This window comes from Ambystoma mexicanum, chromosome 4p (assembly GCF_040938575.1).
Source record: "Ambystoma mexicanum isolate Mex_15411 chromosome 4p, UKY_AmexF1_1, whole genome shotgun sequence".
In the NCBI taxonomy this organism is placed as follows: Eukaryota; Metazoa; Chordata; class Amphibia; order Caudata; family Ambystomatidae; genus Ambystoma; species Ambystoma mexicanum.
In genome coordinates this window covers 583,478,345-583,503,816 of record NC_090927.1, presented here as the reverse complement: position 1 = coordinate 583,503,816, position 25,472 = coordinate 583,478,345, and the positions used below count along the sequence as shown (strand labels likewise).

At 46.6% G+C, this 25,472-nt stretch overlaps 1 protein-coding gene across 2 annotated transcripts in view; it reads right to left on the bottom strand.

Moving 5' to 3' along the window:
* LOC138453366 (elongin-A-like) overlaps positions 1–25,472 on the bottom strand; it is a 1,511,245-nt gene that overhangs the window by 716,211 nt on the left and 769,562 nt on the right. For both annotated transcript variants that reach the window (XM_069606133.1, XM_069606134.1), the window contains one exon: positions 569–736. In XM_069606133.1, coding sequence (XP_069462234.1) covers positions 569–736 — 168 coding nt within the window. The remainder of the gene's footprint in view (positions 1–568; positions 737–25,472) is intronic.

Here is a 25,472-nt window from a genome sequence, read left to right as displayed (position 1 = left end):
TGCACTGCCAACGCCATTGGCTTAGCCAATGCTTGTTTTGCTAACTGCTGTCCAATCAGATCTCAACTCTAAGCAAACTGCAGCTAATGGTCCTAATAAGCGCGTTTTCAAATTACTGAACCCCCGTCAGGTGGCGAATAGAAAGTGACGTCAGCTCAATAAACTTCATGCACAACTAATAATCAATATACCTTACCATCATTTCAGTGGCCCCAGTTTTATTAAGTGCAGCCCAGGGAAAACTAGGTGGTCATCAGAAAACGAACACAAATTCCTATTGTAAGGCATTCCATTTTTTCAAAAAATGCAAGGTGCTCTTTCAGTTGTAGGAGGCGTACTGAACGTTATACCGATAACCTTTCACAACGACAGGAGAAAAGCAGATTTCAATTAAAAACATTTAGTATGTTCATTTAGTGGTCTTCCTGCTCAGTTTCACACCTTTTTAATGTTTTCTTGCCCAGTGTTACATTGATCACCGACCGTAGGTTATTCATTTGGCAATTTCAGATGAGACGTTATTAGTAAAATCCTCAATACTCCCTGTTCCAGGCATGTAAATACTCACAGTCGATATTATTTTGAAGAACACGGAGGCACTGCTCATACAGTGACAGCATCTTTGAAAGAAAGATTGGTTTGGATCCAGAGTATACTTGCATTTTGGAATTAAGTCTCTTTCCTGTAAAGCAGTTCATATCGTTGTATTCTTCAGACAATGCTTCTGGCACTGGCTCTATGTACATAAAACAAAGCAAAGAAGGTTATAGGTTATTTACAAACCCTTATTTTAAAACGTTATACAACGGTAAAATCTTTGTTTGTAGCTGTAACAGGGCAAGGGGCAAAGGAGGAAACATTTTCATGAGGGCTTTTTCCTTTTGGACCTATGCCAGACTCCCTTCTCTGATCTCTTGTATATACTTGTATATAGGGTCAGACCTCAGGAGGAGGTCTTAAGTTATATACAAGCTGGGCGAAAAGTCTGAGTACCCATCACGAATGGAAAACAGGATTGAGTCACAGTGATGAGCAAGCAGTGGAAGAGTAGCATCTCAACAAATATCATGCAAAGATGTTCTCTTGCCCCAAAAACTCTCCTAATCTCTTTAGAAGTTATTTGCCAACTGAAAAAAATATTCAGAGTAGGGATTAAAGAAAACATCTGTTACTTTGAGGCAAATCAATGATAGAACCTTTTTACACACACTTTGTTCCAGAGAAAAAGTATTTCTCTTCTAGAGAAATAAGGCGGGAGGAAGTGAATTGGTACAGAACATTTTTATGAACATTTACATTATTAGAAGTCACATGATACACTGCTTCCCCGATAGGAGACCAGTTGTCTCGGCAAGTGACCTAGATTTCTTCTCCCGCTATTCAACCATAGGCCTATAGAGAAAGTAACCGCACCTTGACACTGTGGTGCCAGATTGAAATCATACTGCCTATGCACAAGATTTAGGCCATGTTGACACACGAGGACATACTGAAGCACATTTACACTTCTACAGGCGACAGGCGCACAGCAGTTGCAAAGTGGTTAGATTACTCGCCTTTAAATAAGCAGTCGTGGGAGCAGGGTTTGAATCCAACAACCAACAATGCCTTTATGATCAGGTTTTTTTGCTTTTAAATATTGAGAATTATGCCAATACAAACATACTATGGGGTTGCAGCTTATGTAGACTACTGTAATGTTCTCTTCCTAGGGACCTCCAACGAAAACCTCGAGAAGCTGCAAGTAAATCAGTATAGCGCCCTTCGTGCTGCACAAGGCATTACCAAGAGAGAGCACATCACCGCTGCCAGAAAAACGTCCCATTGGCTCCCCATAAAGGAAAGGATTATATTCAAAGCGCTAAGCATCACCCAAAAATGCGTCCACCTCTCAGCCCCAGCGTACCCATCCCAGAGAATCCACCCGGTCGCTTCCACAAGACCCACCAGGACACCCTATGCCAATATGCTCTCCGTACCCAGGTTAAAAAGAGCTAGAGCAGGTGGAGCCAGCTTCCCCTACCTTGCTGATTTACATCGGAACACCCTTGCCACCTCTCTGCGAGCTGAACCCCGACTGACTGCTTTCCACAAAGCCATGAAAACTACCTTGTTCACCTAACCAACACCACATGTTTAAACTTTAATGACTAACATGTATGATGTACTATCGTGTATGATGTATTATGTTGTATGATACTCCCTATCGCTTAACACAGGATCCTGCCTCACTGTAACCCAAGGCACAACGTGTACCTGTAACTAAGTTCCCTTACAGGTAACAGCGCCACAATGCCCGTGGGCTGCCTGAGCGCTATATAAATGTAATAAATAAATATCCTTGGTGCAGCAATTAGCCTAGCGGCTTGGTTGCCAGGGGGGAATGCAGCCTGTGTAAGTATGCTGGAGAAGTTTAGGTAGTTCTACCATGAATCAAAGTGTCTAAACTCAAAACCCCTTGAAATGCAACACCACCTTTGCACTCCGTCTACCCAATTTTTGTATTTGTTTTATTTGAAGAACAGGTGATGTAGTATTGCTCAGCATACACAGTCCGGTAAATACAGCATTGATCTTTATTGCACCTTTCTCAAGTACAGATAGTCATGGTAAGGAGACCCGTAGCGGTCAGTGTCACTGCTCCCTCCTCTGCACCAAGCGCATAGGGCCTTCCCCCTTCTTGAAATCATGAAAGCACAGCATCAGGTTCTACATGGAACCTTTTCACATAATGTTTCGGCATTGGAATGCCCAGCTATATACCATATAGCAGGGGTGTCAATTTCGGTCAGAACTGACCTTCAATAACAGTTAAAAATGGCAGAGGCGTTCCCCGGAAGGGTACTGGCACAATAGCACAAAGGTGGGAACAAGTGATGAGCCAGTTTATAAAGGTGCGGACAAAGTGGGACGTTTGCCAGGGACACAAATAATGTGGCTTACAAAAGGTAAAATTAACCTAGTGCAAAGTGCAAACTAAAGAAGAGTAGCATACAAAACTACCGAATTACACCATTTGCAGCACTAAAGGGAGTGTTACGGACGGGTAGTAAGAATGCAGGAGGGGATGCAGGATGCGGGAGGATCTCCCTCTTTGGCTAGCACGAGAAGTTTAAGGCACACTTTGAAGAGGTCCACAGTCAGGCTTGCTTTGATTGTGATGGGTAATGGGTTTCAAAGGAGCAAGGATTAAGAGCGGAAGAGAAGACACTGACTGGAGATGAGACAGTGAGGTTGAGTGCCGGGAAGGAACACAGGGAATGAGATGGTGAGTAGACAGCAGTGCAGTCATCAAGGTCTTAAGATGCAATGCCATTGATCGCTTTATAGATTAGGAGGTAAAGGGAGCAGTTGTGCATGGAGAGACAACCAGCATGATGTCAGTGCATAGAAGTAGTGGAGGATCTGTTTAGGTTATAGAGGGCAGTTAGCAAAGTGGAGTACTTGGTCTGGAGCAGGAGTCTGCAACCTAGGATCTCCAGATGTTTTGGACTAGGATTCTGATGATCCCTCAACACAGACTACATTGGCTATGCCTGGTGGGAGCTGTAGTCCAAAACATCTGTAGAGCCAAAAGTTGCAACCCCTGTTTGAGTGGAAGGAATGAGTAGAGAGGAAGGGCAAGGAGTAGGCACAAGCAGTAGTCCAATTTGCTTCACACAAGGTTGAAGGAGGATTTGTAGAGTGGAGAGGGAGGACACATTTTCCAAATTATGAGGTTAACCTGAGCAATCGGAGGTCGCTATCGAAGAGCACCCCAAGATTATAAACCTTGGGCAAGGGGGCAAGAAGGTCAAAAGACGACTTCTGCTTTTGAAGAGTTCAGCTTGAGGAAGCAGAGAGCCATAAAGTGGTGGATTACAGTAAGGCAGTTGGTAATCTATATCAAAGATGGCGGGGTGAAGGAGAAAAGCATGTGTGTCATGAAAGAGGGGATGGTGAAAGCCAAACAAAATGAGTCTACAGATGGCAAAGGTATAAAAGTAGAAGATTTGAAGTCCAAGGATGGATCCTTGGGGAAAGCCAAAAGGGAGCGGCGTGAGGTCAGAAGTTTGGAAGTTCCAGGAGATTTTAAAGAAGCAACCTTTCCGGTAGGAGGTGATCCAGGCTGGAGCAGATTTGCGAAACCCAAGGTCCTCGCGTGCCACCCAAGGATGGGCACACAATAGAGTTTAGAGGTCAAATAGAAAGGGATTGCCAATGCAATTATCCTCAAACTAGTTAGTGATCCGGTTGACGATCGCCTGCCCAAGGACATCTGAATGATGGGGTAAGATGGATTAGGGGCAATAGTTCACCAGGACAGTGGGGTCAGCAGAGGGTTTCTTTAAAAGAGTTAGGATAGTTTCAGATTTGAATGAGGCAGGGGAAAAGTCAAGCAGAGGGAGGGTTAAAGAGGTTAGGTGGATGAGGGTAGGTGATTGGCACTGCGTGTTTGACCAGACTGTTCTCTAAGCAGAGATTTGGAGGGAGATTTCTATCCTCAGCAGCGGCCTCCCTCTGGAATAACCTCCCTCCGTCTTGAGCACGATCTCCTTAAGGTCCTGAAACTCCTTAAGACATTCCTCTTCTCCTCCTCTCTCCTTCCAACCTGCTAACCTCGGTCTCTGCTCCATCCCTCTCTCCCTCCTTTTCCACACAGCATGCCGACTAGCCACCGGGCGTACCTCAGTCTCACAGGTCCCCAGCACCCTTGCCAGTCCTCTACCACTTGCCTCAGGGCCTGCACTTACCTCATTGCACTTGGTAAATGATCCATGAGAATGGCATCTCAGCACTTACCCAGTTTCTGACTTACTGGGCGCACTTGAACTCCCCTCCCCTGCACCTGTTCCTCACCTCTCCATCCCCCTTACTGTATCTTCTGTGCACTTGCACAATCCGAACATATCATGCCTTGAAGATAGTCTCTCTTTTCTTCACGGTCTGCCCTCCTTGCATGGTGGTGCCTATTCTCTTGGAAACACTGCAGAATCGTTGTCAGACCCATTTGCTGTGATCTATACTGTTAATTGTATTATATGCACTTGCAATGCCTGGGCAGACTTGTATAGTTCAGAAATTCATCAAGGGCTCTGAATGACTGTTTTTTCCCCTTGTTCACTCCCTCGAGCGCTTTGAAACACTTGCCTCGTGTATAGGCACTTTACAAATAAGCATTACCATGCCATTTGAGGAGCAAAATTTAAGAGTGCAAGATGGGTTGGCACTGAAGGATGGTTGCTGATTCGGAAGTAGAGGTAGGGGAGAATTTGTCAAAAGTAGAAAGGGTAGAGGTAGAGAAGGAGGGCAGCAGGAGGTTGGGTGAGAGGTGAGCTGTGGGCCTCACATTTTAAAGATTCGAGGAAAGGTAGTGATCACAGCCATTATTATCAGGTAGAGAGGACGCAATGAGTATTGGCTTTGGAGGTGCAACTACAGCTTGGGATGGTAGATTAAAGTTTGTGGGGGAAACTGCAAAGGGAGTAAATTAGGTTTGTGAAAAAAGGATTTCGCAGAGTATGGTGCTGGAGAATCAAGTGAATCTTTATAGGCTAGGAGTGTGTGGGGGAAAGGGGGGTTGGGGATATCAGCATTGTAGGTCATAGCACGTCTTTTTGGAGGGTCTAGATCTCACAGGTGATCCAGGGTTGAGAACAAGAGACAGGAGAGAGTTCATCACATCAAGGTTAAGAGAAAGAGTCCTGCTTTTTTTCATGAAATGTTTTTATTGTTTTATAGATACAATCAAAACAAAACAAGCAATCAAACAATGAAAACTAATTAATACTTAATTACTACATTTAAACACACAGGTGTACACTTCTTCCTGGCATCCGGTTCTTCTTTGCATATATTATAGAGTTATTACATCTAATCATCTTTTGGGATCATTTCGATCGCTCGTGTCCGTTCTCCATTCGGCATTCAGTCTCTCTATGGGTCCTCTTTGGCCACCTTCAATTGTCCTCCCATTTTTGCCATATCTTGGCTGCTTTCTCCGGGCACCCTCTTGTGGTATACACTCTCGTTTCCATTGGCACACATATCTACGTCCGTTACCCATTTCTCATAGGTTGGTGATATAGCTGAGCCCCAAAATTGGGCTATATTTCTTTTTGCAAGGCCAGTGGCTGTTGCGAACATGAGTTTTTCGTATCTTGATAGTTCTATATCTGCGTCTATTCCTAGTATTAAAAGTTTGGGGTCCCTTGGTATCTCACGGCCTTTCATTGTTGAAAGTCTATTGCAGCATCTTTGCCAGAAGCTTTCTATCTGCGGACATTCCCATAGAATATGGAAGAAGGTTCCCCTCAGATGAGGACATCGGAGACAGTTGGGGTCCGTCGCTCTCCCCCATTGGTGCAAGGCCTCTCTGGGATAGTAAACCCTATGTAGGATCTTTAATTGGATCAGCCTGATTCTGGCCGAAATTGCTGATTCTCGAGGGAACTTGAGGGCCACAGTCCAGTCCTCCATTGGTATTGGGCCCACGTCTCTTTCCCATTTCTCTGAGTTCTGTGAGCTCCTTTGTGGCAAACGAGTTGATGGCATTGTACATTGTGGAGGTTGTTTTGTGTGCAATCCGCTCCAGCACTATGTTCCTTTCAATAAGGGTGCACTCTGGTATATTGGGGAGGTCTATTTCGCTTGCAGTGAGCGCATGTCTTATTTGTCGATAGTGGTAGTGTTCTGTAATGGGAAGGTCGTATTCATCCCTTAGGTCATGAAGTCTTAATTTCTCCATCCCTTATCATATCTACCAGTGTTAATATCCCCGCCTCTTCCCAGGCTGCCCATTTGGGGATTTCTTTAAGTTCCAGAAGATGTTGATTACACCACAGGGGTTGTTTCATTGTGACCTTCCCTCCCATCCCAGGTGCCTATGTACATCTATCCAAATTTGCGTTCTCTGAGCTGCCATCGTGGGTGTGCTTCATCGCCTTTTCTTTTGATAGAGTCTCTCTATCGGGGTAATCCCGTGCTCCATCTGGGTATCTGCTCTGTTGTGTGGTAGCATTGGATCATTATGTAGCATATCGTTGACCACTGACATTTGGGCTGCCCAGTAGTACGTTTTTAGGTGTGGAAGTCCAATTCCTCCTTCCCATATTGAGCGTTTTAGGGTTCTTAGTGCAATTCGGGGATGACCACCTCCTCATAGCAACTTTCTGAGTGTTTATTCTACTTTGCAAAATTCTATTTTAGGTATATATAGTGGTGCGTTCTGTAGGATGTATAGAAAGCGGGGAAGGGCCAGCATTTTGAACAAGGCAGCTCTCCCCAGGAGGGTGAGCGGAAGGGCCATCCAGTGCCTCACATCGTTTACGAACCTGTCTCTTACTGGGTGTAGATTCTTCTCTATATATTGGGTCAAGTCTGTCGTGATTTGTATTCCCAGGTATCGGAACTGTCCTCTCGATTTTGAATGGGTAATTATCTATGGTCACTGCATCAAGTCCTCTGATCGGAAACAGCAGGGATTTGTCATAGTTCACTCTTAGTCCGCTAAAATCCCCATAGGCATTTAATATGTTCACAACAATGGGGCAGGAGGTTGCTGGGTCACTTAGGTAGAGTAGGAGATCATCTGCGTATAGGGACACCTTGTCCTCCCAGTTCTGTGCCCAATGGAATCCTTTCCAATCCAAGGACTCTCAGCATTATCGCTAGTGGTTCAATCGCTAAAGCAAATAGCATCGCAGAGAGGGGGCATCCCCGTCTGGTGCCCTTCCCAAGTGCTTTAGTACGTGATGACCAGCCATTGACTGATTTCTGCCATCGGGGCATTGTAGAGAAGTTTGACCCAGCTTGTAAATTGAGCTCCAATTCCCATTCTACCCACGATGAGCTACAAGGCCTCCCAGTGTACCGAGTCAAAGGCCTTCTCAAAGTCAATGGTTAGAAGTGCCAGTGGGTTCTGCAGAGTGGGTGCTCTCAATAGCGGATTGAAGTCTGTGAAAATTCATTCGGGTGGATCTTTGGGGCATGAAGCCGCATTGGTCCGGATGGACCAGGGAGGATATCACTGTTTGCAGCCTATTGGCCAATATTTTTGCCAGTATTTTGGCTTCAGTGTTTATGAGAGAGATTGGACGGTATGAACTGCATGTATCTTGAGGTTTGCCTTCCTTGTGTATCGTCACGATATTGACTTTCCTTAGGTCCAGCGGGAGGATGCCTTTTTCCTTTGCATGTAAGAACATCTTAAGCATGTGTGGCGCCACTTCCCCTGTGCCAATCCTCTTCCATGTTTCTACTGGAAAGCCATTAGGCCACAGGGTTTTCCCATTTTGGAGCTGGGAGATGGCTGTCGTCAATTCCTCCTCTGTTATTTCGGCTTCGAGATTCAATATCTGTGTTTTGTTTAGTGCTGGAATAGTTAGTGTGTCTAGTATGCCAGGGTCCATTAGGGTCGTTGGTGGGGCATATAGTCTTTCATAATAAATTGCAAAGGCTTCCGCATCTGTTGAGACCCAGTCATTGTTTGTGGTGCGTATCCGGCGTACGTGAAGATGACACTCCTCTCTCCTTTCCAGCCATGCCAGCATCTTACTGGCTTTGTCGCCTATGTCATATATCCTGGCCAGCATAGTTCTGTGTGCCTGTTTCGCACATGTCAGGGCAGTGTTATATAGCTTCTTTTGTGCCACTTGTAATGAGGTGTTGTCCTCACCCGCTCCTGAGCTTATGAACTTCTCCTCGGCCCGTTTCACCTCGTCCTCCGCTTCCTCCACATCTCGCTGATGTGCTTTCTTGTGTGCTGCGGTCCAACTCAGAATTTCACCTCTTACGAGTTGCTTTATATGCTTCCCATATTATTTCTGCATCATCCACAGAGCCCTGGTTTATTTCAAAGTATGTTGCAGTTGCTTCTTGGATTTTTTCTGTTAATTCCGGGAACCCTAGGTAGTATGCGTTCAACCGCCACTCCGGTGGAGGTCGGGGTCTTTCTGTCTCGAGCATCATCGGGAGCGGGGAGTGGTCCGATATTCCCCGGGGCTGGAGGGTTGCTTCAGTCACTTTGTGTATGTCTTCGCCGGGGAGAAAGTAGTAGTCTAGCCTGTGCACCTCAGTGAAAGGACAATTGCTTCTCTCCTGGGTGGAGGTGTCTCCATGCGTCCTTCAGGCCCAGTGCTGATGTAAAACTTTTCTTCCTCTTTGATGCGTGCGATCCTCAACAATGTTCATCACATCATTAAAGTCTCCACCCATCACCAGTGTATCTGTCGGGTTATTTGCCAATATTGGTGTGATCTCCTCAAGTAGGGCCGTCGTCAGTGCTGGGGGTGAGTAGATCGCCAGTGTAGCTATGGTTTGGTTCCACAGCGTAACTTTCATGAAGACGAATCTGCATCCAGGGTCATGGATCACCTTTGCCATGTCAATCGGGATTCTTTTGTTTATCAGTATTAGCACTCCCCTCGAGCCCATGGAAAAACCCGCATGTAATGCTGTTTTGTACTTGGTCCTCTTGAAGAACTGGCAGTTCGTGCCCACCAGGTGTGTTTCAGTGAGCATCACTATATCTGAGTCGTGCCGATTTATATATTGTGTTACCAGCCTTCTTTTTATACCGTTTCCCAGGCTATTCACATTCCATGTCATGAAGGCGAGCTTCTTTCCCCCATTTGCAGTTGTGGTCATTATATCCTGGGTTCCTTACTCTATGCGGATGGTTGTCCCTTGCGATCTTCATGTATGCCGCTTTTGATGTAGCCCTGATGGGCCAGGTGTCAATTGTATACTTGTGTAACTCCCGGTTCCCCCTCCCCATACTCCGTCCCCAACTGAAGCATCTGTCGCCCAATCAACAAAACATTTGTCTACTTTAACTAATTTACGTGCTTAAGTCTCTTTGGTATTGAAGATACCTCAGTGTGCACTTGCTACTGCGGGGGGTTAGTGCGTCGTACTGGTCTATGGGCCGCCAGTATTTAGATTCTGGTCGCTGTTTATGTCAAGTAAATTCCGTTGGTATGATGCTATATGTTCTTCCATCTTTCATACATTCATGCACTTATTCATTTTCCCCTTCTGGGTTCACGCTTCCATTTCCTGGTGGGGTGGTCCATCTGGTGGTTCATTTCGGCGTGGTCTATTCCTTCTTGATTCTTGTCGTTTGCGTGGGTTCCATTCTCCCTTTAAGTTTCTCTCAGCCCAAGTCCATGCCTCTTTGGGATCAGTGAAGTGTATTGTGGTGCCATTATGATATATTTTCAACTGCGCAGGCAACAGGAGGCCATATTTCACGTTCAGTGTCTGTAAGCGCTTTTTGAGGGGGTCAAAGGACTCATCTTCTGCACCTCTCTTGTGAAATCTGGAAAGAAACCAATCCTAGAGCCGTGATATGTTATCTCCCCTTTCATCCTGGCCATTTGCAATATTGCGTCTCGATCTCTGTAGTTGAGGATCTTCGCTACTACAGTTCTTGGTTGTTTCCCAGGTATCGGTGTGCCCGTTGGGACTCGATGTGCCCTTTCTATTGAGAACAGTGTTGACAGGGTCTTGGGGGCAAACCGTTCAGTGAGCCATTGTTTGATGAAGAGTTCCATGCTCTCTCCTTCAGTCTTTTCGGGCAGCCCAAGAATATGGATGTTTCTTCATGACCTGCCCTCTCCCTCCTCCACCCTGCTCTCCAATACCTTAATACGTTCTAGCGCTCTGTTCATTTGCTGGCCCATGCTTCTCAGCTCATCCTCCGCAACAGATATACGGTTTTCAGCTTCACCGGTGCGTGATGAGAGTTTCTGGAGATTGTGTCTCAAAAGGGAGACTTCTCTGGAGATGCCATCCATTTTGACTTCCATTGCGGCTCGTGAATTGGCAATAGCGTTCATTACGTCTTAGGGATATGGCTTCCTCAGGATTTTGTGCGTCTTCAGGTCTACCTGATTCCGTTGGCGGGGGCAGGGTGGTGGTTGTGAATTGCTCCATAGTGCTTTGGTTGCCCACCTTTTTGGTTGCCGTCTTGTCCTTGCCCATTGCAGCAAGTGCCTGCTGGCATATTATTGTATAGTATGCGGGCCTCAGTGTTCTGATACTGGTCCCTTCGATGTCCCTTGTTTCAGCGGTCTGTTTCAGGGTATTTTGGGCACACGCAGGTGACCCAGGGGGGGCCCAGTATGGCGTCCTTCATACAATGTCCTGCCCCCACCTTCCCCTCTTCTTACCGGCTTGACTTGTTGGCTGTTAGCGGGCGTTCAACGCCACACTGAGCGCTCACGAATGTCTGTTTTGATCAGAAGGCAGTGATATGGCGCGGTTCGTCCGCGTCTGAAGCCGCAGTCTTCCAGGTTCGTTCCGTCTCCGGTCGTCGCCGGGGGGAGAGGTCAAGGCCCACCCGCTCAGATTCTCGGCTGGGCTTGCTGGGTGTCAGCGGTCGCTCGACGTTATCCGGAGCGCCCACGAGTGTCTCTTTCTATCAGAATGGAGTGGTGGTGCGGAGCCGCAATCACCCCGATTCGCTCCGCCTCCGGTCGTCTGCTGAGCGGAGAAGTCAGGGATCACCCGCTTGGGTCCCTCGCAGGCTCCGCCGCTGGTCGGCCGCCTCGTCCGCCACAGCTGTGTCCTGCCTGCGATGGTAATGATGTGAGCAGCCACCAGAGGTCAGAGGCCTGTATGTCCCTCGCGTCACCGGGCCCCCAGCACTTCTTCGACACAACGCGCTGTCCTTTCTTGAGTATGTCAGACCGTTGCGGCCTCTCCTCTCTCGTGTCACGTAGCGGCCATCTTGGATTCTCGACAGCGCCGGTTCCAATACTTTCCTCGATGGATTTCTCGGGGTCTGGTTGATATATAGCTTCGCAACTTCAGCAAGTTGTGGCGGCAGATGACAGCTCTCTTTTGGTGCGTCTGTTTGGCTTCATTTCAGCAGCAAACCGCAGGATTATGAAGGATGTTGCTGGCGGCCCAGGAGCTCACAGAGATCACGTCTCCATGGTGAGCCCGCTGGCCACGCCCCCCCCCCCAAAGAGTCCTGCTTGAATTTCTCCTCTTAATCATTGAAGGAAGAGGAGAAGAAAAATGTGAAGAGTCTGCGATGTTAAAGTGAAAATTATGTGATCAGTAGAGGGGTCCAAGGAGAGATCAGAGGAGTAGAGCAAAGGAGAACAACCAGGTCAAGAGTTACCACCAGAGTGGGTAGGCTGGTATTGACAGGAGCAGAGGGAGTGGTCAGATATGAGGTTAAGTTCAAGGCAAGTGGCTTCAGAGGGCTTGGAAAGATTAAAGTTGAAAGTCCCACAGCATGAAAATGGGGAGATCAGTGGGAAGTGACTTAAGGAAAAGGTTGACATCAGGGGAGGAGGAGTTAAGTGGGCAAAGGAGTTGATCGAGAACAAGGAGGAGGAGTTAAGTGGGCCAAGGAGTTGATCGAGAACAAGAACAGAGGGAGCAGTTCAATAGTATATCCAAAGGAGAGGGCGGATGTCAGAGGGTGGCAAGGAGGCAATGGTAAGCACTTTATTAAATTGTAAAAGGCAGCACAATCAGTGTGTAGAGCCGCTAGAATAACAAGCATGAGAGGAGAATCAGATTCCTTTGATAGCGAGCAATAAAGGTTGAGGGTAAGAAGAGTCCGAGATCTATGATGTAGGAAGATTTGTTGCAGAGGAGTTTTGCATTCCAGGGGCCAATAGATAGGAGGTGGAGGAGAGGAGCCCGGCCAAGGTGCAGCAGGCGAGGGGGATAACAGAGTGTGGAGAACATGGGAGAGGAGGAGCATCACATTTGAGGGGTGCAGGTACAGGGGGGAGAGGAGGGTGGTAAACAATGAAGTAGAAGTGAGGACAATCGGTGGGAAAGGGAGGTGAGGGGGCTGGCTTGAAATAAAGCTCACAGGTGACCAAAAGGCATTGGGCAGGCCCAAATCAAGGGGTGGCCTGTTAGTTCAAGGACATAACAGCTGTGCAGTGAACAGTGTTGCTGGGTCAAAGGATTCCAGTGTGTAAAAACAGAGGTCTGTTAAAGGGTGAGCTCGGCAAAGTCTTGGCTTGAGCTGGGGTTCTAGCTGAAGGCCCTTTCAATCTTCAGTGGCCAAAATAGGGAGTTGCCCTTGGCTGTGGACACCCAGACAGGATCCCGAGGCGAGACTTAATTTTAGAACAGAACTACATAAATTAATAACAGTGCTTTACTAAAATGCAAGCCTAATGTTTGGGTTGTGGGTTGAATCATGGCAACTCGTACCCATACCACATTATGCTCTTATTATTCTAATCAGCTCTATGCGATAATGTCGCCTGGAAAAAAGTTCACCAGGTAGGCAACTTTTTCACTGCCCTCCGAAAAGCCTTCCCCACATATTCCAGGACAGGTAAAATGGCATACATTACTTGCTGCAGAGGTAGTACCCCGCTTGCCAGGTGCGTACAACTTTTTGCAGTCTTTGTCCGGTGGAGATTCCACAAAGGACAGTGGTAATCCCGCCCTTTTCCGGGTTGTGGTAACAACCACAGAGTACGGAGTAGCATGTCCCCTGATGTAAAGCGGGTTAAAAAGGGGCCGGACGGAACATCTTTTCTACACAGAGATTAAATCGCTCATGTGAGTGAAAGTGGGAGCAATGAGGGAGCCAGCTTCTTGATGGAGTTTAACAGAGGGAAGGCATGGCTGACTGGTGTCTTCTCCTTAATAGCCTCCACGAAGTCCAAATCAGGGGCGGCTTCATGTGTAAAGATCTTGAAGTGATCAGCAGCCTTTTTTTTTTTTTAAAGTGCGGAATGTCATTTGGTCGTCTATAGGCAACTAGTCTCTAGGCAGGGAGACGATCTGGGTAGCCAAGAAAATGTGACGCAAGGGTCATGTGGTGGGGTATGCCACGTGCCCTGATTATACACAGTGTTCCAGTCTGGGTCCTGGTAGCTGGGATCATGGCCTCCCTGGTTGTAGTCTGGGGTGGAAATAACATCCTGATAAAGTTCATCTGGTTTATCCCCGAAAACATCGACTTGGTGGTCCAAATTGGATTCCTCCAAGGAGGGGAACGGGGCACCCGGAGAGAAGACCCTAAGGGACTTAGAAGGGATGGGGCATGAGTCGCCCATTCTAGGTCTCTTTACAGTGTTATCAAACAGGTCTGCGAAGTTGATCTAATCTGCCATTCTGTTCATACAGGCCTCAAACCTGTCCCCCGGTCCATTTAGAAGAGTCTGAAGGATCAGGAGATGGAAATAGTGCAGGGCCCTGTTGTAGGGCCTTACAGAGGGGAAGGGAGGCAGCAGAATAGCCTTTGGTAAGGAAGGGTCCTTTCTGGGGTCTGAAACAAGCAGATTAGCTTCAAAAAGCTTCTTCCGAAGATTTGGAAGTATAATCGTCAAGTGGCACTGTTTCAGTACGTCTTTCGGCGCTGCCATATCTCTGGGAGATTTAGAAGAGATGCCCGTTATACAAGCAGATTTCGCACTGTGCGTAGATCGTGACTGTGGTAACGCAGAGGCCTAGCCGGAGATTTCGATAGGCCTGTGGGCATAGAAACTTTCTTCGACGACACAGCAGAGGAAAGTTTGGTGATTGTGTGCTTTGAAACATGCAGTGTGTGTCTCCTTGTTGCCAGGATGTGAACTCCCCATAACACATGGCATGCCTGTCGGGGCTGAGGACAGACACGTGGGAGCATGAGGGCTCCACCGTACGGTCAACAGCCTCCGAATTGGAGCTGCGACTGCCGACGGATTCCTCATCTGAGGCGACGGCGGTGGAGAGACACTCGGCTTGCATAGCATAGACCGCCTACCGTTTCGTACTCCTGTCCTTCAAAGTTTCCGGTCGAAAGACTTTACTGAATGCATCAGCGATGGGAGTCTACCCAAGGGATTTTCCCTTTGTAAGACGGGCAACATTTAAAAGGGAGTCCTCTCCATAGCAGAAGGAAGTGACAGCCAGACCGGAAGAAAAGGAAGAGAAGGTGTAAGAGAACTGCATTCTCAAAGGAGAAAGTATGAACAATGCCCCACTCTCCCTACGGTGAAGGTCGGGCCGGAAGACAGTAAACAGTCGCCGAACAGCCTAGGATGGGACATCGGCAGAGAAACGTTGGTTAAGTGAACCACAGAATATTAGTGGAATTATCTACAATTATGAACGCAATATAAACTCTAACAAGCTCTGCATTTTGTGCGACCAACTAGGTAGGCAGAAAAAAAACAATATGGTGGGACCTCAACGCGCGAGAGAGCTTGGGTACGCTAAACGTCACATTAGAGATAGTGTTACAGTCACACCCATGTCAACGTCCCTTTTCAATCTTCAAAAAAAGATGCAATACTCTGCTATTACCACTAGATGCTGGACTATATGCACAGAATGGGATTCTAAGCAGATTCACAAACATCAGAAGTACTATTATATACACACCATTTATATAATATTTGGGCAACATGCTAGATTTTCTTGGGAGTGCAAATTTGGGGGAAATGTCACCCCCTGGCGACCATTTCCCAGATAACTATCACTGGATACTTTCTAAACATGTAACAAACTGAGGGGGGTGGAGGAGACAGTCAAAGCCTATGCATGCTGGGAGCAATTATCCTTGTGGCTTAGCAGCTGGGGGTTCTGCGCACTGAACTGGAAGGAGCGCTTCCATCTATAAAATTCGCAATTCAGCTAATCTGTCCAAGATAAAAGAGCCCAGGGTTCAGAATACCTTGCCACTCGACACTTTATTTCATTTCTCTACACATTTGTAATGACTACAGATTTTTTTTCGAAAAGTGCTTCTTGATTGAAATTAGCCCTTTTTTCGGCAGACCTTAAAAACAATGCCTTTCTTTTGCAAATCGGATATGCTCATGCAACTCCCTCATCACAGTACACTTCTGAATGTTGTAATGGTCTCTACTGAAATGTGCACTGCATCTGGCTACTTTAACACTACTCTTACATTTTGGGATTCTTTCTGCGGCTTACTGTGCACCCTCCTTATAGTGATCCCCTACAGAGTGCACAAAACTGCCTATAGCTTCTTGCAAGTGGTTTGCTGTTTGCAGCTTTTCATAAAAGTAATTACTGTCCATCTAGCGTGAAAAGGTGTCAATATGTCTGGATTGCTGTGGCCCAGTATTGATAGATGTATTTCTGATGGTACTGTATGAACCGAATACCAGCATAGGCTTTTAAGCACCTTGTGTAGACCTCTTCCTGTCCTAACCCCTTTAAAAAGAATCAGTTTTGAAGAACGTTATTTGCTGTGAATTTAAACTTTTGAGCTACTTTACCTGCAGTACTGTACATGCAAAGACTAGAATCTATGGCTGACAGAGTACCACCAAGCGGAGGAAGCTTTTCAAGGTCAGAGTAATCCATTAGGGAAATCCAGCAATGGCTCATCACTTCAGGTCTGCCATCTACTACCACACCAATGGAAAATTGCACACACAGGAGGTTAAGAGTTCTATTGTATAATGTAGGAAGCTGTGTTGTCGCTACATGCCAACAATCCCCATTTACTGTAGGATGGTAGACTACAAGTTTGTGCTTTCTCCATCTAAATTAGCATGTACCTGCTACAAGAGAATGAGCACATTTGGTTCTCCCAGATTCCCTGTCAATCTCCCAAAAATGTTTGCAGGCCCCCTCGCCCCCTTCGTTCTGCTGACCTCTTCCTACTCTGTCCCACCCTTTCCTTGCGCCCCATTTCGCTTCGGATCCTTTCAGCTCCTCGCCCCACTTCAGTGGAACTCTTTACCTCTCCCTATCCGTTCCATCTCCTCATACTCTTCCTTCTGCTCCTCCTTAAAATCCCACCTTCTTAATCCTCCCTCCTGACAGCCCTTTTCTACTTCCTCCCCTGCTTCTCCCTTTCCTGGTTTCTACCTAATGATTTCGACAAATTGTTCTGCATACTGCTCTTGTTTATTTGACTCATGTATTGTATTTTACGGCTTCTAATGTATTCTTGTTATTTTATGTAAAGTGCTTTGGCGTAAAGTGCTATATAAAAGTTAATAAATACAAATACAAAATATAACTAAGAGGGTTTTCCCTGCCTCAAACAAAACTAAGGATGGCATTAAAATGTCTGTCAAAAACAAATAGTCCACTGTTCTATGCCACAAACCTATTTCAGGCCCCTTACACTTCACCAGAAAACAAAAAGTAGGCCACACGAATCATTAGAACAGAATTCCATGATGCTGGCATTGTGATGGTGGGGGGTTCAACACCACATCATCTCCTTATATGCAGATGACGCCCTATTGTACTTGCATAACCCTGAGGCATATGTTCCATTTATGCTGGAGATGCAACGCAACCTAGATAAACTTGCGGCTTCTGGGTGAACAAAGACAAATCCTTGGCGTTTCTGTTGGGCTCACAGAGGTAGAGCGGTGCAGGACCTCTTTGAGGTGGGGCTGTGTTGCAAGACGGACTCTTTACGCTACTTGGGTAATCAAATCCACCACCCTGCAGCAGATAGGTTTCAATATAACATCGGGAGGCCCCTCACTGGGATAGAAGACTGGGTCAGGCTTTGGAACCAGCTACTTCTGTCCCTAATGGGCAAGATCTCCATCTGCAAGCGACAAATTCTCGCCAGGCTGCTTTACTTCTTCGCAAATATTCTGCACATGACCCCCATTCTTTAAATTGTTAGACAGCAGAATAAACTGACCTATTGTGGGGAGGGAAGCGGCACAGGGTGTCATTGGCCATGATGCACAGGTGACATCACGAAGTGGGGCTGAACCTCCCAGACTTTGAACTATACTTCTTGGCGTCACAATTGCAACACCACCAGATGGGAGGCAGGGGATGGTGGCATAGGTCGGCGGTTGATGGGGAAGCCCAAGAAGCACCACACAGGGCTCGAGATGCTATGGAGGGCAGTGGGAGAAACAGACACCTTGCCTGAGTGCAATGGTCAGGCACGGACCAAACTACAGTTGGCCAAGGGATACAGTCCAAATACATCCCTGAGGGCGGACTCTCGGGTGGCTGAAATCATAAGGGACATGGGCGACTAAGTGCACTGAAGGGGGGTGCCGGACATCGTGAGATCTATTTGAAGGGGGGGACCTTGCTGCCTTTCCATACCAGATTACCCCCCTCCCCCATCTTACACATTGTCCTGGCTACGGGGAAAGGGCATGCTATATCCAGATTGTACTCTGCACTACAGTATAGTAGAACCCAACCCCAGTTTAAGGTAAAAGACAAATGGGAGTGGGACATGGCAACAACTTTTTGATGAGTCTGAATGGAATAAAATATGTATGAGTGTTAGCAAAGCCTCCATTAAAGCCAGGTTCAAGTTGATCAAATTCAATCTCCTACACCAGGATTACATGGCTCCCCAGAAGTTGCACATGATACACCCAAACAACTTGCACCAGTTCCAGAGATGCTGGAAAAACTCTGCAGACTTTTGGCACTTGGTCTGGGTCAGCCCGGTGATAGCAGAATACTGGCTAGGGGTTACATCAAGAATGAACGCATTGCTGGGGAGCCAACTCGATTGTTCTCCCAAGATAGGTTTGCTGGGGGTTGCACCTGGAGGGGGTAAGGGAAACCAACGGAAGAGAATGGCCACGTTCCTGCTTCTACTAGCAAAACACAGGTTGGCAATTCCATGGAAATGTTCCAAGGGCCCAATATTGGCACAATGGACTGGCGATGCACAAAGGTGGGTGGCAGCAGAACAGCGGATTGTGCAGGCATTGGGGAGGAAGGAGGGGATGGGGACAACGGCCTCACCTGCAGAATTCTGCTACACTATCTACGGACTTCCCCCAATGACATTCCCCCTTGAGGGCCGCAGAGACTGGCCACACATGAACTCTGGGATTACACAGTGAGAACACTGCTGGGCAAGCACACTTGGCTATAATAGAGGCTTTGAGGGGTGGGGATGGGTTATGGGGACCTTGAGACTGAACATGCAGAGACTGGGCTGGAATGGTGGGGGTATGTAGGGGACGGTTGCACTTGTCTTGAACATTCAATAAACAGTTTTTTTTTAAAGTATGCTACACCCTGAATCCAAAAGGGTGCCTCCCCCCCCCCCTTCAGAATGATTTTTAGGCAGTTAGTGAATGATGGGGGAATGTCCTTCCCCTCACCGTCACTAGCCTTTTCTGTATTGTTCCACACAGATGGGGACCTTCTGAGGTGATATGCTTATAGTTACTAAGACGATACTGGAAAGGGTCTTCCTTCCTCAAGCCTTTCTTAGGCTATCAATCGCATCAATATTGTCTGGATTTCTACCAAAGAATATATCTTCCTTTGTCTAGTCTTCAACGTGTGCCAAAGGATCTCTTTCTCTTCCCCTGGTTTTCTCTGGACTTAGTTGGTAAGAGAATCTTTCTCTCTTCGTTTGTCGTCGTTCTGTCTTTTGCCAAAGGATACTTTGCTTACACCTTGGCCTTCTCTTCTCATTAGGTGTGTCCCAGACCCCACATCCCCTCATCTTTGTGATGTCCCTTACTTAAGTCTGGTTCACTATCCTGCCAGGTATTCTCTGAAATGTACAACTCTCTCAGGTCCCAGACCCCCTTCTTAGGTTTATAGCGTCTTTTAATCAGGCCTGGTTCAATATTTTGCCAGGCCTCTCTTCGGGTCTCTCTGGGGGTGCTCGCTCACCTAATACATCCTTATTTGAGAGCTCTGCTTGGTCCAACTGGGACGCGCAAGATGGTTCTGCACTTCCAACCACAGCTTCTGGGCTCTCCCAGTGCCTTACCCGACCGCCCTGTGTACCTTTCAACTAGATTCACAAGGGTTCTGGTCCTCTGCAACACCGGTAAGCTTCTCTGGCTTTGCCACGCTGGTTTCTGCCCACAACACGGGTCCCGCCTGGACCCCTCTGATGGCTGCCTTCCTGCCACCGGACGTTGGGTTCCCCAGCCTTCAGGTAGGTTTTGGCTCTTTGCCTTCTTGGAACCCACCTTCCCTGTCCAGGCATTCAGGTATTCAGCATGTCCTCTCTGCGCGGCTTCACTCCCCTGCTCGGTGTTTCGCTGGGGCAGGACGGACACTGAGGAGTCTCCTTTGGCAGTTTTTGTGACAGAATGACTCTCGAGTCTCAGATAGCATTTATGTCTTGGTTCCATGTAGGGCTCTTCATTGCCCTGTTCTTCCAAGTGTCAGTACTTTTGGAGTCATCCATACTCACTCTTCCTTGTCACATTGTCTACCTGATACAGGGCTGCTATGTATGAGGCAACTAGCAGATGAAAGAACAAACATAATGGGTGGGGGTGCTTGGGCTCTATCCATGTTGGATGATCAGTGCCTGGCGGCATGGTGATTAACATACAGCGTTCTGGCCGGATAGTCTTCCCTTCTCCCCAAGATGGGGTTCCCTCCCATGGGATCATCCCTCCGCGTACCACCCTCAGGTGGACTATCTGGTAGCGGCCTCACCTCCTTGGCCCCATGTGAAGGGTCCCACCTCCCAGGGCGAAGTGACAACACCAAAGGACTCGTCCCGTAGGACCATTGACATTAAAAAGGTCCTGCCAATGGCACTCAAAAGCACTGGGGTAGTGATCAAGGCATACTGTGTGCATTTTAACACTTGCGTTTTTTTTGCCTGCAACAATTTGTAGGATTCTAGGATTGTGTGACCAGGTGTTGCAAAAAGTACAAAGGAAGTCAACACAGGGTTTTAAAGCATGCACGTAAAAATTATTTGTTGCCAAGCAAAGTTATGCCTAAGAAAACTATTAAAAATCAGAACATTCTCCAAACCATCATTTTAAAGGGACAATGTTTGAGGTGCCGACATACTAAGAAGCCCATATTCATAGAGCCCGTGTTCTCTTCTAGGAGTCGACACAAAAAACGACTTCAAGTTTTTCATTTGAACATTGGAAGAAATCTTTGGATGTCGTCACCTTATCACTAGGGGGAGCCCCTTTTCATGAGAACTCGCTCACTTTTAAAAGTACTGGGATAAGGAATAATAGGAGTCACCCAAGTGAAGATCACTTTCTCAGTACTGTGATGAGGAAGAATCCCAATGACTCACGAGGGAGTCCCAAGATCAGTACTGCGACAAGGGAGAATTGTGGAGGCATCAGGATTACCTGTAGGAACCATGTTGCGCAGTCTAGTGTCTTCCCAAGGCCTATTGTCCAGAACCAATATAAAAAGGGAAGACGGACTTGGGAAGTATGAGAGAAACCCTCCCAGGAGAGCATGCAGAAGAAATGCTGTGCTGAAGCAGAAGTAGAAGCAGAAGAAACTGTGGACCAGAGGCTCTGTCAGAAGGTAGGAGACATATTCCATGCCAGCGAAGTGCTGATGATAGGGTGGACCCAGGAGGAAAACCTAACCCTCTGATGAATCTGATGTTGTCATTCACTCCTTTGCCGGCGGTGACCTCACCCCATGTGGCCAGGGGGCGGCAGCCGCTACCTGATCCTGGGACTGGCTATATGAGGGATGATCACATGGGGGGGAAGGTGAGGGGGGGGGGGGGAGGACAACCTCCAGGAGAGTAGCAGGGCACCATCAGACAAGGCATACTATTCGTCATCCTATCTTGAGAATACCCCATGCCTTAATGGCATATTGTTCCACCTCCCTCGATTCCCTAGGCAAGGTGCTGAAGACCTAACAAGATCTATATGTGAACCACCAAGATCTGATTTACTCTCCAGAATGCAGGATATCTCCTGAAACTCTACTTACAAGTTAGTTCTGAATAACTTGCACTTAAAGACTTCTGAGAGCAATCACCCAGACTTTACATGTAAAACATCCAGTATTGACTTCCATTCCCATAACTGCAAGAACACTGGGACGAGGAAGATAAGCCACGTGATGCAAAGTGGAGAAAACCAAGAACTCAAGCAATTCTCTCGTTTTTTGGAGTGCGTACCAATAACCTTAAGAATAAACAGCAGCAGCTGACTGGAGAGAACTGCTGGAGAGAAAGAGCTGCTTCTCCCAGTGAAGACCGGGAGAACAAAGGGCTGAAAGGAGCTCTGTGGAGCCGTCTGACTCCGAAAGGAAGAAGAGAAGCTGACCGCAAGAGGACACGTGGCAAGAATGCCAGAAGCCAGCGCAGGGCTCCTGGGCAGTTGCAGGTGTGAGGCGGCAGAGTTTGCCTTTCCAGAGCCTGACACGAAGCAGAGGGGCCCACCAGAAACCATGGACGACAGAAGCAGGAGAACAAAGGCAGCGACAAAAGCAGAACGCCCGTCATCAGCTTACCGCGAGAGGAACGAGGCCGGCAAACAAGAACCAGTGAGTCCCCAGAAGGGAAATGGGGGCAAGAGGGCGAATTGGCAGATTTGCCAAAGATACTTTTATAAAGAAAGCAAATAAGGCATTTAAAAGTGAAGGAGCATGTGAGCATTTCATTAAAAGGGAAAGCAAACGAAAAGTAAAATTGTTTCAAGAATGTCAGTGTATGCAATACACAGTTATGAAAAGCTCTGGCAGGATAGTGTTCCAGGCATATACAGAATCAGATCAAGTAGACCCAAGAAGATGTTATCTTTGGAAGTGGATGCAGAGTCCATAACAAGGAAGTCCTGACAGGAAAGTATACCACACAGTTGCAAGTGTGTTGGTAAAAAGCCCTGGCAGGAGAATAAGCCAGGCAAGGACAAACTGAGCAGTGCATTAGCAATACATCACCAAAAAAGGGTCCTGAGAAGGATCCATCAGGACCAGTCAAAGGCTGTGTGAAATCGAAAAGAATAGGAGTAAAAACCTGGCAGGGGAGAACACCAGGTATCCTAACAGGACAAAGTGAAGTTGTTTTTTTGTATCAGTAATGTTGTGAAAGACGAGAAACTCAAGGAACTGTTAACTTATGTTTGAATATACAACAGAGGAAAGAGAAATCCAGCAAAGAGAACCACCCTCTGGAACAAGGAATGCTATCCTTTCTGGAACTTGTGTTACGCATTTTATTTTCCTTTTGAACATTTACAAACCATGCAAGACATTACCGTTTTAACCTAAGAGTTTATTTTATTCGAATGTGAGGGTCACAATAGTACTTCGGAACAGGACAGTTTCGTTTTAGCCATTCTGACATCGACACACACTTAGTTTTAGGTAGCAAAATGCCTCTAGTGCAAAGACAGGAATTTCCCCACCCCTTTTTATTTTAATAAAAGCCTTTGACCAAAACCATGAATCCCTTGTGTCAGTGTCACGTTCCTGGCTCCTCACACCTCCATGGGGGAACCACATGCTGCAGAGTTCCCACAGCGCACCAGAAAAGCAGGGAAGACTGCATAAGCCCCAAAACCGAAGCAGGAAGACACCAAGACCGACCAAAGACTACTGGGAGAGACCATAAAGGTACAGGGGTGACCAGGACAGTTGGTGGTGGCAGAAGGGAGCAGCGGGATAACCAGACCCAGCCAAACAGGGGCTGAAGGAAATCCGGGGAAGCAAAGTAACCTTCCTGAGCCCTCAAGAAAGAAACCAAGGAACACGGGTCTGGAACCCGCACACAATGAAGATAACCATGGTCAGTCATATTCATAGTTGCAGTACCTGGCAGGCTAGTGAACCAGGCCCGCCACTATCACAAAAGAAGCTTACGGGTTTGGGACCCTGTACTCCAGAGACTTAAAAGTAAGGTGCGAGAAGAAGAGACCAGGGGAAGGGAAGCATCCACACTGGTGTTGTGACTAAAAAGCTAGGGGAAGGGAAGGATCCTCCCTGGTTTTGTGTGAACTGCATGGAAGAAAGCCATGGAAAGGGAAACATTTTCCCTGATGTTTGTAACTACAGTGAGAAGCCTGAGTGAGACCATTCTCTTGGCGTCAACATTTTGAGTTGGAACGTTGCTTTTCTTTTGTGCCAAAGAACTTGGCTACTGTGAAACGTTTGCACCCATCAACTTTGCTACTGTGAAACGTTTGCACCTCTCAAACTCAACTCGCATTTAGACGAGACTTGCACCTTTTTACCTGTTTTGATGAAGAGTCAGTTTCAAACGACAAATGGAGATAGTTGCATAGGTAAATTTACTTACATGCAGAAATATTTTTGTGATGATCTTTAAGAATTAATTCGAAATTATGTGGCACATTTCATGTTGACCTATATCTACAAAGGTGTTTTTTGAATAATGGTACATGTTTTTACTACTACCAGTGACATGATCAACTTGACTTTTGTCTATGAATAAGAATATTGTGTTTTTGCAATATGATTTATATGGGTTTTCCATGTGTTGGCATGTCTTGCTTTCTTGAAATTAGACAATCCTTTGAGATTATAAACTAATATGTATTTTACTTTAACATTGTATTTTCCAGATTCGTTTAAGAAATTATGCAAATTGCCCCTGAAGAAGTGAATAGATTCTCGAAACGCGTTGGGCTTCCAATGAATGATTTTGTTGTGTACTTAAGTATCTGTCAATTTGTATTGATATGTTATCAAGTATATTACCAATTTATATACAAGTTTATTTCAAACATATGATTATCACTTAATAATCAAACCAAAATAAATATCAGGACTCCTCACTGAGCCACCTATAGAGTGCAGAGGTTGTTATTCATCTCCTCCGCACCTTAAAATTATCAAATTTTGATTACACTATTTCATTAACTACTCTTGGGTAAAAATCATGTGTGCTGATTGATCTGTTCTTTGTTGGAACTGATTCACGTCTCTGGATCAAGAGGACTCTCTACCTTTCTAGTTTAGTTGATAAGAGAAGGGACGGAAATAGGCTTTGGACACAGGACGATGGACTATATACTTTTTATGGACATTCTGACAGAGTCCTTAGTATTTGGTTTTAGGCAGGGAAACCCCTCTTAGGAATAGGGCTAGGTAGCCCCCCCCCCCATTTTCTTTTATACTCTCCTGCCAGGGCTACTTGTATTTGCTTATTCACACACTTTTGTAGCTGCCTAGTTTAGTCGCCTGCCAGGACTACTTATATTCACACGTGGTTCCTTTATTACTCCCACAGTTGCACATACCCCTTTTGGTATATCACACCTTGGGTTCCCCCCATTTTTGCAGTGCATGCATTCATGCATTCATTCATTCATTCATTCATTCATTCATTCCTGGGGTCCTTATTTGCAATATGCCTTCTTGGTGTTCAATCAGTCTCTTTATTGTCTCTGTGTATTGGGCTTTATTGGTTATAGTTTGTACATGGCACGGTCGCCGAAATGCCCTGTGTCCCCACTATACCTGGGCTGACTCACCAGCTTTGCTTGGAGTGCTCAGTCCTGTGCGCAATTACGCGGCAAAGCTTTGCCACCTAGTTTCCACTCTGGACGGTTCTCAAGTTGTTGTGGTCATTCTCTCGGCTTTGCCTCTGCACGCCTGCTTCCATCCTGGTCCAAGTAGGTAAAACGCTGCCTTCGTCAGTTGTCGAATTCCCAGGAGTCTTCTGCTGGCTCCTGGTGTGTCTGTGGCACATCCCGTCCTCGCAGCGTTTCTCTGCATACTCTATGGTGAACCGATTCGCTACGTCACAACGGTTTGTGTTTACATGACTTCTAAACAGCAGCAGCAACCTCCAGGAGTTTTCCGTTTGCTTTCAA